Below are 13,503 nucleotides of genomic sequence, written 5' to 3'. Positions count from 1 at the left end.
ACACTCACAAGTATGCCTTCCCTTAAAAGTGCTCCTTTCAGTCAGTGGGAATGTAAATTGGTACAGCCACTATGAAGAACAGTATGGAGTTTCCTTAAAAAACTAAAAACAGCACAGAAACAATATTTGGAACATGAAGAGAGAAGCATCAAATAGGACAAGCCTTAAGTTCTTTCTTACTCTGCTCTCTAGATGCTGCTTCTTATGTCTGTGTCTTACCTTTTTCTCTCCTCTGATGGTGAACAGTTGATCTTCTTTGCCTAAGTTTTTTTTTTTTTCTACAACAGAATATATATGCAGCATACCTTCATAGCCAATGATCTTGTCCTGTAGATCTTGTCCTCACTTGAAGGCAGTCAAGAGCTCCCAGAATGTAGGTGCTGGGAGGAGAAAATAAGGGCTCAGACCAGGGTTTTCCTTTGAGTCCTTCCTGACTTTTGTCTTTTGAGACTTAGTTATAGAGTTTCTGGTAATGTGGTCCCTGCGATAAGGGGCCCACATTTTCAAACCACACATGGTTTGATACTTACCACTCACCTGTGATGTTTCTGTTAGACAAATGCCAAAGGGGAATGGTCAGCAATGGATCATAAAGAAGGGGACAGGCTGAGATAGATCTTAAAAGAAACACCACTGCCCAAATGATAACCCTCATTGCTCTGCCCTCTTCAATCCTACTTATCTTCATTGCACTATTTGGTACTCCCACTACCAAAAATATAAATTTGGGGTGAATATAGTGAATTAATATTCTATTCCCCTCTTATAATTTTATAATTCTTTGATTATTGCAGAACTTTAAGAAGCCTGCATTACAGAAACCTGCTTAACCAAGTGTTTCTCCCTGCTAAGCACACTCACATGTATGCCTTCCCTTAAAAGTGCTGCTTTCCGTCGGTAGGAATGTAAACTGGTACAGCCACTGTGGAAGTTCCTTAAAAAACTAAAAAGACTGTTACCACATGATCCAGCTATCCCACTCCCATGAATATATCCAGAGAAAACCATAATTTGAAAAGATATATGCACTGCAGTAGTCATAGCAGCACTATTTACAGCAGCCAAAACATGGAAGCAACCTATATGTCCATCACCTGTCACTGATAAATGGATAAGGAAGACTTGGTGTATGTGTGTGTGTGTGTGTGCATACACACACAATGGAAGTAATACTCAGCTGTAAAAAAAGAATGAAATATTGCCATTTGCAGCAACATGGATGCATGCAGAGATTATCATACTAAATAAGCCAGAGTTAGACAAATATCATATGATATTTATATGGAGGTTCTAAAAGAAAATTACACAAATGAACTTTCACATACAAAACAAATAATCCTACAGACATAGAAAACAATTTTGGTTATGGGAGAAAGGGTGGGAAGGATAAATTAAGAGTTTGGGACTGATACATACATACTACTTTATATGTGGGAGAAGGCAATGGCAACGCACTCCAGTACTCTTGCCTAGGAAATCCCATGGACGGAGGAGCCTGCTAGGCTACAGTCCATGGGGTCGCGAAGAGTCGGACACGACTGAGTGACTTCACTTTCACTTTCTATGAAAGAGATAACCAACATGAATCTACTGTATAGCACAGGGAACTATACTCAATATTATGTAATAATCTCTAAGGGAAAAGAATCTGATAAAAAGTAGATATGTATGTATACAAAATGGGAAAGGGGGGAATATTAAATATATAAATTGGAGTTTGGGATTAACATATACACACTGCTATATATAAAACAGACAATGAAGAAGGTCCTACTGAATAGCAAAGGGGATTATATTCAGTATTATGTACAAACCTGTATGGGAAAAGAGTCTGAAAGAGAATAGATATATGTGTAACTGAATCACTTTGCTTTATACCTTAAACTAACACAACATTGTTAATCAACTACACTCTAATGTAAATAAAAATAAAATTTAAACAAATTTTAAGGACTGGTCCAGTGTTTAGGAATTCTGTCAACTATTTGTGCCTCCCCTGAGCAGGCAGACATACAGGTGATACTTCTAGGTCTCTTAATATATCTATCAGCTGATCTCAAGCATGTTTCCAAGAAGAAGAAGCTGCAGACTTAAGTATAATGAGCTCTTTTCACATTCTCCTATAGAACAGGAGTTGACAAACCTGTGGGCCAAATCTAGCCCTGCATCTGTTTTTGGAAAAACAGTTTCATTGAATCAGTCACACCTGGTTATTTACCTATTGCCTACAGTTGCCTACATGCTACAAGGGCAGAGTTGGGTCATTGTGACAGAGACCTATGGTTCACAAAGCCTAAAATATTTATTGTCTGACCCTTCACAGAAAAAGTTCATCAACCCCTGAAATAGAAGAACGAAACAACAGAGTTTAATCTTGCCAGGCTAGAGTGGTCTATCAGCTATACACAGCAGGCTCCGCAAGTACATGATGTAAGAATCTCTGTGTTGGGAGACTCAGCCTAGTGTTAAGAGGGCCATACCCAAGCTCATAGGAACAGAGCAAAGAAACAATATTTGGAACATGAAGAGAAAAGCATCTAATAGGATGAGTCTTAAGTTCCTTCTTACTTTGCTGTCTAGATGCTTCTTGTGTCTGTCTTACCTTTTTCTCTCCTCTGATGGTGAACCGTCAATGTTCTCTGCTTAAGATTTCTCTTTACAACAGAAGATAGATAGATAGATAGATAGATATGGCTTCCCTTGTGGCTCAGTTGGTAAAGAATCCGCCTGCAATGCAGGAGACCTGGGTTCGATCCCTGGGTTGGGAAGATCCCCTGGAGAAGGGAAAGGCTACCCACTCCAATGTCCTCTCCTGGAGAATTCCTTGGATTATACAGTCCATAGGGTCACAAAGAGTTGGACCTGAGTGACTTTCACTTTCATATATATATATATATATATGTATGTATGTACATACGCAGCATACCTTCATAGTTATTTATCTTCTCCTGTAGATGTCCTCACCTGGAGTTGCCAGAAGTTCCCCGGAACATAGATGCTGAGAGGAGAAAATAAGGGCTCAAACTAGGTTCTCTCCTTGAATCCTTCCTGACTTTTAGTTATAGAGTTCTTGGTAATGTGGTTTCTCCACTAAGGGGCCCACACTTCTAAAGCACGCACATTTTGATATTTATCACTCACCTGTGGTGTTTCTATAAGACAAAATTCCAGATGAATGGAATTTTGAAAGAAATATTGATATAAAGAAAAAGATTGGTGTGTATATATACACACCATATAAATAAAAATTGGTGTGTATATATACATGTGGTGGTGGTTTAGTCACTTAAGTCGTGTCCGACTCTAACACCACCATAGACTGTAGCCCACTAGGCTGCTCTGTCCATGGGATTTCCCAGGACAGAATACTAGAATGAGCTGCCATTTCCTTCTCCAGAGTATCTTCCCTGTTCAGGGATTGAACCCACAGACCTGCCTCCCCTGCACTGGCAGGCAGATTCATATACATATTCAGCCAAAAAAAGAATGAAATAATGCCGTTTGCAATGACATGAATGGACCTAGAGATTATCATACTAAGCGAAGTAAGTCAGAGAAAGGTAAATATCGTGTATCACTTATATGTTGGCTCTACAAAAAAATAGTACAAATGAACTTATATATGAATCAGAAATAGACACACAGACATAGAAAACAAATTTATAGTTTCCAAAGGGGAAAAGGCAGGGGGGATAAATTAGGAGTTTGGGATTGACATATTTACACTACTCTATATAGAAGAGAAAAGATACAACCAAAAAAGTCCCACTATACAGCACAGGGAACTATACTCAATATTTTATGTAATGACCTAGAAGGGAAAACAATCTGAATAAAAATACACCTGAAATTAACACAACACTGTAACTCAACTAAAACTTCAATTAAAAGATACTCAATTAAAATGGTACCTTCAATTAAAAGGTACTCAAAAAAATAAAGTTTGAGGAAATATTGGGGGAAAAAAAGTGCCCCATAACAGATAAAAGGAAGGAGTAGGGGGAGATAAGATTTAAAAGAGGATCTATTTTGCTCATCTCTTTCCTCCAAAAGGTAGGCAATCTGGAGTATGAGGATAACAAATGTGGCTTCCTTTGCCTACTGGATTAATTCCAGCTTGCCATTATTCCCCTTCAGAAGCCCACTCCTCTTCCTTGTCTCCCTCTGTTACACAGATCTTGGAAGCAAGTCAATGATAAAGTCAAGAAAAGGCAAGAATTAGGCTTGCTGTCTAGAAAATAGATCAATTCTTGAGGTCAGTATCTTCCAACCATCAGAAGAAAAGTACGAACCCCAGTGGATGTCCTTACCTCCTCCATCCCTCTCTTCCAAGGAAATAGTCTGCTAACTGGGGAGAAAGGGAATTATAGTCAAGACTTATAGTCAAGGGTTAGGCAAACTATGACCCAGAAGTTGCCACCTGTATTTGTAAATAAAGTCTTATTGGAACACAACTCTTAACTCATTCATTTGTGTATCATGGCTACTTTTGCATTACAAAGGTACAGTTGGATAGTTGTAACTGAGGCTACATGACCCACAAACTATAAATATTTATAATTTGGCCCTTTTCAGAAAAAGTTTGTGAAGATCTAGCATCAGCCCTTTGTCCTGGGACTCTTCTGCTTTACCTAAAGATTCTTCACAATAAATAGAGAACTTCAACAAGCAGAAATGGCCCTACAAACAAAATGGCCTTCCCTATCAGATCTGAGACACTCCTAATATGCACAAGAGGTGGTAGGAGAGGAAGGGAGGACAGTGAGTGGAGAGGAAGGGAAGACAGTGAGTTAATTTATAGCAGAATTCCGAAGCTTAGGACACAAGCCTCCCTTATTCTCCCCATCTAACAAAGCCATAAGCCCAGCTGCCAATGGATTCACTTGTCACCATAACCCTGAAGCAGATACCCTGAAAAGGACCAGAGTTATTTGGGAACACGAGCGTGAGGGTGAAGGAAGTTAATTTGCAGAGTTAGAAATCCTTACCCTGTCCAAATAACTCAGAGAGCTTTTCAAATACCCCAGACATCTAATGGAACATGGAGTGAATCTGACCTCATTCCTCTGCCCGGGGCTAAGCACACAGCTGAGCCTCTGAGCTCAGCATCTGCCAGAACCCTGGTGCAAGGGAGGAGAGGGGCCCAGGCTGAAGAAAAAGAGATCATGAACCATCACTCTTCATCTAAACCAAGTCAAACTGTGCTTTCCATAACACCTTTCTGCCTTCACCCAATTCTGTCTGCCTCTTGGCCTGACTTCAGTTCATCATCACAGCTGTCCAGGACTGAGACTCTATGTGAGGCGAGGCCAGTGAGGCAGAGCGAGTGGGAGGCAGATTGCTAGAGCAGGCAGGAGCAGGTGCTCCAGAACCCAGACCCCTGGTTCACTTCCCATTCTGTCATTTCCTTTGCTGTGTGATCTTGGACACATGATGTCATACCCTGCAGTTCATGCTCCATTAAAGTGAAGAGAATGACAGTACCTACAACCTAAGATAATATTAGAGATGAGATGAGATCTTATGGATAAACAGCCCGGCTAATAATAACAAGCTGGCATGTTATGTACGCCTAATGTCATTACCACTCCCCACAACGGATCTCAGGAAGAACTGAAAATGGCACCCAGATTACTATGCTCCAAGCCTCAGTCATCTGCCTACTTGCCATCTTCACCTGAGTTGCTGAATGCAGCTGGAGAGAAACACCCAACCATGCTGATCAGACTCATTTGAAATTCACATCTGGGTGGCTAACAAACATGTGAAAAGATGCTCAACACCACTCATTATCAGAGAAATGCAAATCAAACCCACAATGAGGTACCATCTCACACCGGTCAGAATGGCTGCTATCAAAATGTCTGCAAACAATGCTGGAGAGGGTGCAAAGAGAAAAACCCTCTTACACTGTTGGTGGGAATGCAAACTAGTACAGCCACTATGAAGAACAGTGTGGAGATTCCTTAAAAAACTGGAAATAGAACTGCCATACGACCCAGCAATCCCACTGCTGGGCATACACACTGAGGAAACCAGAAGGGAAAGAGACACGTGTATCCCAATGTTCATCACAGCACTGTTTATAATAGCCAGGACATGGAAGCAACCTAGATGTCCATCAGCAGACGAATGGATAAGAAAGCTATGGTACATACACACAATGGAATATTACTCAGCTATTAAAAAGAATACATTTGAATCAGTTCTAATAAGGTGGATGAAACTGGAGCCTATTATACAGAGCGAAGTAAGTCAGAAAGAAAAACACCAGTACAGTATATTAACGCATATATGTGGAATTTAGAAAGATGGTAATGATGACCCTGTATGTGAGACAGCAAAAGAGACACAGATGTAAAGAACAGACTTTTGGACTCTGTGGGAGAAGGTGAGGGTGGGATGATTTAAGAGAATAGCACTGAAACATGTATATTAACATATGTGAAATAGATCACCAGTCCGGGTTCGATGCATGAGACAGGGTGCTCAGGGCTGGTGCACAGAGATGACCCTGAAGGATGGGATGGGGAGGGAGGTGGGAGGGAGGTTCAGGATGGAGAACACATGTACACCCATGGCTGATTCATGCGAATGTATGGCAAAACCCACCACAATATTGTAAAGTAAATAGCCTCCAATTAAAATAAAAAATAAATAAATAAAATTCACATCTGGGGACTTCCTTAGTAGTCCAGCAGCTATGATTTTGCACTCCCAATGCAGGAGGCTGGGGTTCAATCCCTAGTCAGGGAGATAGATCATGCCACAACTAAGAATTTGCACACCCCAACTAAAGATCCCGAGTGCCACAACAAAGGTCGGCATACATAAATAAAATGTTTTTAAAAATTCACATTCAACAACTTCAAGCAGCCCTCAGTGCCTTCCAGGAGCCGAGCACTGTTGCCAACCACCTCCCCGCCCCTGGCCTTTTTCACGCTCAGCTGATAACCTTGCTTCTTATTTCACTGAAAAATAGAACCAGGAGAGGATTGCCACACAATCCAGGGCTGCACTGTGCACACCAGCGTCTGCTGGGTGTTCTCCCCTTGCACACACATCTCCAAATTATCCAACCCCGAAGGGAGCATGGCCACTCCATCCTCCCACTTGCTCGAAAGCACGGTTCAGGAGCCATCTCTGATTCCAGTTTTCCTCCACACTTGACAGTGGCTCCATCCGCAAGTCCTATCAACTGTCCTTCCAAACTCGTCAAGGCTCTGGCCACCTCCCACCACTGCTCACCTTGGTCCAAACCATCATCTGTCAAGCAGGTTACACCCGACCTCCCTGTCTCTGGCCCTGCGGGGCTTACACTCTGTCACAATGCAGCAGGCGCAGCACCCTGCCCATGGCGTCTGCTCACATCACTCAGAGTAAGGGGCCTACGGGAACTGGTTGGCACACGCCGAGGGCCCCCACTCTACTCCTTGCTACCCTCTACCCCACTGCCTCCGGGCCTTTACATTAGCTGTTCTCAATGCTTAGTAGCTCAGTGGTAAAGAAACTGCCTGCAATGCAGGAGACCTGGGTTCAAGCCTTGGGTTGGGAAGATCCCCTGGAAAAGGACATGGCAACCCACTCCAGTATTTTTGCCTGGAGAATTCCAGGGACAGAGGAGCCTGGCTACAGTCCATGGGATCACAAAGAATTGGACACGACAGTGACTAACACTTTTTTTTTTTTTTTTTTAAATTTAAACTGGAGCCGATTATACAGAGTGAAGCCAGAAAGAAAAACACCAATACAGTATACTAACGCATATATATGGAATTTAGAAAGATGGTAACGATAACCCTGTATGCGAGACAGCAAAAGAGACACAGATGTATAGAACAGTTTTTTGGACTAACACTTTCATTTATGCTTGGAAAGCCTTTCCCCAGATACCACTGAGATGCACTCATTTTCTCCAGGTTCCTGCTCCAATGTCGCCTTCTCAGGTGAACTTGACTACTCGCCCTATATAAATAATCCCCCAGAGCTCCCACTACCCTTTTTCCACTTTTTTTTTTGTTCTCATTTTATCACCATCTAAAATATCTTACACTTGTTGCACAGCAGAAACACAACATAATTGCTGTAAAGCAATTATATTCCAGTTAACAAATAAAATTTAAAAATCAAAAAAAGAAAAATATCTTATGTATTTACTTGGCTACACAGTCTCTTCCCCAATACTGGGAGGAAAGCACCCCAAGGGTATTCTGTCCATGGCTCTATCCCAAGCATAGAGCTGGCATTCAACAAATATTTATTGAATAAAAGGCTGAATGAATGGTGTTGTCTAAATGGGCTAAGAGACTTCCCTGGTGGTCCAGTGGTGAAGACGCTGCACTTCCACTGCAGGGAGCATGGGTTCGATCCCTAGTTGGGGAACTAAGATCTCACATGCCACACTGCACGGCAAAAAATAAAAAGTTTTTTAAAAGATACTGACCAAAAGTAAATAATAAATAGGCTTAGAAAATGGGAATCCCCTGCTTACTGGGCCCTGTTCTATGCTACTATCTATGTAAGCGAGTTTGTTTAATCCACATGTGCCATGTAAACAGCTCACCAAACCATCTTAAAGTCCCAAGGCTGAGAAGGGCCGTGCCTGTGCTAAGACCCAGAACTATCTGAGTCAAGCCACATTTACACTGGAAGAATGAACAGCTCCCATCCAAAGAAGAGCTCACAGAGGAATCATTTTTTAAAATATTAATAATTAACACCCTCTTAATGTGTTTTCCCTGCCCCTCCAGGTTCACGACTACCTCCGCAGCAAGCTGTGCTCCCTCTACGAAAATGACTGCATTTTTGATAAATTTGAGTGTGTGTGGAATGGGTCAGACAGGTAAGAAAGGTCTGATGGCTGGGAGCCTTCCACGGGGGGGCCCTCTCCTTGCACCGGCCCTGGGCCGTGTATCTTAAGGGGGTGCAACCAAAGAGCCATCAGAATCGGCCCTGAGGCCTGGCAGGGCTGCACCAGTGGCCCAGCGGGTGACCTCGAGGTCAAGTCTGGAAAGGAACAGGCGATGGGTGAGACCCTGGACTCCTCTTTCAGAACTGGCTCAGGTGACCCTTTAACCTCACAAAAATCCTACCTTATACAGGCAAGACCCTCCCAGAGCTGGGTCCATATACCTAAAATGAAGCTCCCCTGGCAAATTTTAAGGATGAACTATTCCAATGACTTTAAAGTGTGCTGTCTGGATGGGAAATTATCCCTCGAGGCTGCCCGCAGAGACTAGCCTAAGGCCTGGTGGTCATGAACTGAATTCTCATCAGCCTCGTTTATTCTGTGCCCTCAAAGAGATTTATGACTATTAGAGGCCTTTGGTTTCAACAGCACTTCCTATTACCTCCCCGCAGTTTCTTTTTGGCTTGATGAATAGATGCTGCTGTGATTTCCAGGAGAAGCCAGCACAGGCTACCAGGGGCTGTTCCTTAGTGAAGGCAGCACCAGCAGTCATACTGAAAAGCAGGGAAATTCTATCACTGCAAAACATTCAGAGGCGAGCTTCTAGTGAGCACAGGCTCTACCTCTCTGACCCCTGTTGGGTTTTTTGGGCCAGTGATCCAAAACCAGCCTTCTACTCAGCAGGCCTAGCAAGAGTCACCACATGGTAGACGACCCAGATCACACCACCCAGTTAGTGGAGGGCAGAGGGCCCAGAGCAAAGCAACTGTTACTTAGTTGAACAAAGGCCCTCAGGGGAAAAGTAGCTATCCTTGCCCTGTTATTTTATTTTCGTTTCCATTGGTAATTTATTCATTTATTCAATGTTCATTATGAATAGATTTTTTAAAATATTTGTGGTTATTTTTGTTCAAGTTCCCCTTCTATCTTAACCAAGATTCAAAACCTATACTTACTAGGTACTTTCACACATCATGATTTTTTAATCCTGACCACAATCCATCAAGATTGCTTTCACTGTCCCCATTTTACAGCTGAGGAAACTGAGGCTCAGCCAGATACTAGTTCAGGAGCTTGGGCAGATCACTGTAAGTAGTAGAGACAAGAGGAAGAATTTAAATCCTAAAATGAACATTCTTTCCACCACATTACAGTTTCTTTCCATAACCGAGAAAATGTTATTTTTGGTCCAGATAAGGTTGAAATTACTTTTTTACTTTTTTCCAAAAAAGACTTTCTCCTATGGTTTAAAAACAAGTCGGGTGGTGGTAATGGAAGCAGAGGTCAGTGCGTGGGAAGCAATAAGGCCAAATGGCTTAATGCTTATGCCCCGGAGTCTGGCAGATGTGGGCTAGAGGACCAACTTGGCTACTTACTGGCTGTGTGACACCATACACGCATTCACTTTTCTTCCTGTGTAAATCCCTTAACATGGAATGATGGAAAAGGAAATGAGGCTAGGGGTAAAGCACTCAGCACCCCCACGTGATGAGATAATAATTGCTCACCCTATGATACGGCTAAGTCACTTCAGTCGTGTCCGACTCTGTGCGACCCCATAGACAGCAGCCCACCAGGCTCCCCCGTCCCTGGGATTCTCCAGGCAAGAACACTGGAGTGGGTTGCCATTTCCTTCTCCAATGTATGAAAGTGAAAAGTGAAAGTGAAGTCGCTCAGTCGTGTCCGACTCTTAGCGACCCCATGGACTGCAGCCTACCAGGCTCTTCCACCCATGGGATTTTCCAGGCAAGAGTACTGGAGTGGGGTGCCATTGCCTTCTCCACACCCTATGATAGATACACACATTTCATGGCATCAGTTTCCCAGGCCAGGGTAACAAAATCTAGCCCTTGATTAATTTCCGGGACAACTAACAAATACCCAAAAACTCAGCCCCCTGGCCATGGCTCAGTCTCATCAGTTTTCCTTCACCTTCCTCTAACCCAAGACAACGGAGATATAGTGTTCTCCCATCCTAACCAGCCAGTCGGAGCCTCACCCACAAATAAGGCCAAGCCCACCTCTCTGGGGTCAGCCATAAGAGGGTGCTGCTTGAGGGACATTATGTTTCCCTTGGCCTGTCACCTGTCCAAACTGTCACCATTAAGTAAAGTTGGTCCATGGCTTCTGAGAGGCTCTTGGCACCCCCTGCTCTCTTCATCAATGAGAGATACTCCTGAGAATGGATAGCTCTTGTAGGAAGGTAGGAAATCATCTGTAAGTTCACTACAAAGGCTTATTTCCTCATCCTACACCCTTTTAAAAATTCTAATTTTTGTTTACTCCCTCCCAAGACCATGATGAGATCCACTTTTTAGATAAGTTTTCAGAAAAGGCAGAATTTCTATCTAGTTCATAGCAGGAGGAAGACATAATGTCAGCATCCCTCAGTGCTGATGCGAGAAAGCCTTATCAGTCGGGCAGCACAGTCACTCCTAAGACCGCCATGCTCTAAATGAACATGATACAAGGACGGCTATTTTCAGCGTTCCTACTCGCGTGACTTGACTGCAGCCTCAGAATCCTGATGTGAAGGAGGTGGGCTGGGATCATTAAAACCACTAGACTGACTTATGGAACAAAATAACCTAAAGGAATCTATTGATAAATAACAAGGAGGGCTATCATCACCCTTCACCCAGCCCAAGAGCTTGTTTGTCTTAGTGCTTCTAAAGTCAATGGTCACACTACAAAGCCTGTTGCGGTTTTTGGTCTCTTAGCTGTAGAAAGCCTATGTCTATGACACTCAGTCACTCCCTGTTTCCTCTCTGCCTTGCAGTGTCATCATGACAGGCTCCTACAACAACTTCTTCAGGATGTTTGACCGAAACACCAAACGCGATGTTACCCTTGAGGCCTCGAGGGAAAACAGCAAACCCCGAGCTATCCTAAAACCACGCAAAGTGTGCGTGGGGGGCAAGCGGAGAAAAGATGAGATCAGTGTCGACAGTCTGGACTTTAGCAAAAAGATCTTGCATACAGCTTGGCATCCTTCAGAAAATATTATAGCAGTGGCGGCTACAAATAACCTATATATATTCCAGGACAAGGTTAACTAGGAGGACAAGTTATTACCTAATAATCTCACATACTGAATACTAGTCAAACACGTTTTTAAATGTTTCTTTGGGTGTTCATTTGATGCCTCGACTTTATTTTCCCTCTGCAGGAGACAATTGGAATAGAAGTCCATGGAGTCCAACCTTCCCACATCCCCACTTCTAAGAAACTTTTGTCAAACCCAGTAGGTTCTGGGACACTTCTGTTTAGAATCGAGAGCTGCCAGCTAACAGTAATTCTTCCATAGTTGACTTGAATTTCTGATGCTTTTATTGCCCCGTTTTCTCTGGTGGGTCCAGTGTTTTGTTTCTAGGTGTCTGCTGAGATAAAATGAGGTTGTCTGTAGTATTTAAAGAGAAAAGAGATAAGTTTTTTTTAATTAAGCAATTCCATTTGATTGAAAAAAAAAATCAACGAAAAATAAACACTGTTTACTCTTAGAGAAATTCTCCTTGTTTTGTGACAAATCAGAACCAGTCAGCACTCCCCTGCCCCCACAGCACTTCTTTTTTTTTTTTTTTTCTTTTTCTTTTTCATGATTTCACTTGAGCCAGAGATTTATTTCACGAGGCTGCGAAGAGGATGCAGAATGGGAAGGGGAAAGGACCACATCAACAGTGCTACATTCTTTTTTGTAAGCGCCATAGAAACAGCCTGAGAATTTGGCCAGGAAACCCCGTGAATGCTTCAGGGGACATCAAGAGAACACTTCTCAGAGTTAGCTTGGCAGGGCCCTGTGGGGCCACATTCCATCTGTCGCTTTGTTACTCTTGCTTTTTGTCATTTTAAATGGCTCCATATAATCCTCTACTTACACGTTCCTTGGCTTTTTCACTTCACCCTTTTCCAGCTTAGTTATTCCCTTGACTTCTAAAGGCCGAGTCCTTGTTGTTTATGATCTGGCTTCTAAATGCAGCAGTAAGCTGAGGGGCTGGGGCACCTCCCTGAGAAAATGTGTCTCCCAAAGCAGCCCCCGCCCCCTTTCCTGGGTTTTCTAACCCAAAGTAACACTCCATCTATCTCCACTACAGCAAGAACAAAAACAGCCAATGGAAAACGCTGCTCTGTAAAGGCTATTCAAGTGCTTCTGACCCACCATAAGTTTACCATCCAAAAAAACAGACCAGAGGGCTCTTCTACAGAAATGGAATATGGAGGAATCAAGAAGCTTTGACATCAAACTGAGGTCTGCTTGAAACTGTAGAGGCTGGTTCATACCCCGCCCCTCCCGCCCCCTGCCATTGAGGATTCAGACATGTAACTTCCAGAAGTTTCTCTGCGGTGCACCTCTGGGAAAGAGACTAAATTAATTCAAAAGACAGAGAAATTTGAGGCTCAGGGAGGAAGTGGGAGGTACTCCAAGCCGGGCCTGGGCTCCATGTCTCCATTCCTGTCACCATGACTCATCTCCCCTGACTTGCATTTAGTGACTAGGAAATGGCTTGAGATGAGGATTTTCCTTTTAAAGAGAAATTTTCTTTTGCTTTGTATATTTATTAGAAGTCCCAACTTTCAAGTGTAATTTGTTTTGGAAG

The 13,503-nt window shown here is 42.9% G+C and overlaps 1 protein-coding gene and 1 non-coding gene across 15 annotated transcripts in view; both read left to right on the top strand.

The window, feature by feature from the left end:
- Nucleotides 1-12,408, top strand: part of PPP2R2B (protein phosphatase 2 regulatory subunit Bbeta) — a 509,482-nt gene extending 497,074 nt beyond the window's left edge. For all 14 annotated transcript variants that reach the window (NR_073586.1, NM_001272085.1, XM_059888050.1 and 11 more), the window contains 2 exons: nucleotides 8,751-8,842; nucleotides 11,688-12,408. Coding sequence is in view for 13 of the 14 variants with exons in the window: in NM_001272085.1 (NP_001259014.1) it covers nucleotides 8,751-8,842; nucleotides 11,688-11,967 (372 nt within the window). In the remaining variant the exon portion in view is untranslated. The remainder of the gene's footprint in view (nucleotides 1-8,750; nucleotides 8,843-11,687) is intronic.
- On the top strand, nucleotides 8,310-8,382 carry TRNAG-UCC (transfer RNA glycine (anticodon UCC)). The gene has a single exon. It is a non-coding gene; the product is annotated as a tRNA-Gly (tRNA).
- Nucleotides 12,409-13,503: the final 1,095 nt, after the last annotated feature.

This window comes from Bos taurus, chromosome 7, assembly GCF_002263795.3.
Source record: "Bos taurus isolate L1 Dominette 01449 registration number 42190680 breed Hereford chromosome 7, ARS-UCD2.0, whole genome shotgun sequence".
Lineage (NCBI taxonomy): Eukaryota > Metazoa > Chordata > Mammalia > Artiodactyla > Bovidae > Bos > Bos taurus.
This window is presented reverse-complemented; position numbering and strand designations above follow the sequence as displayed.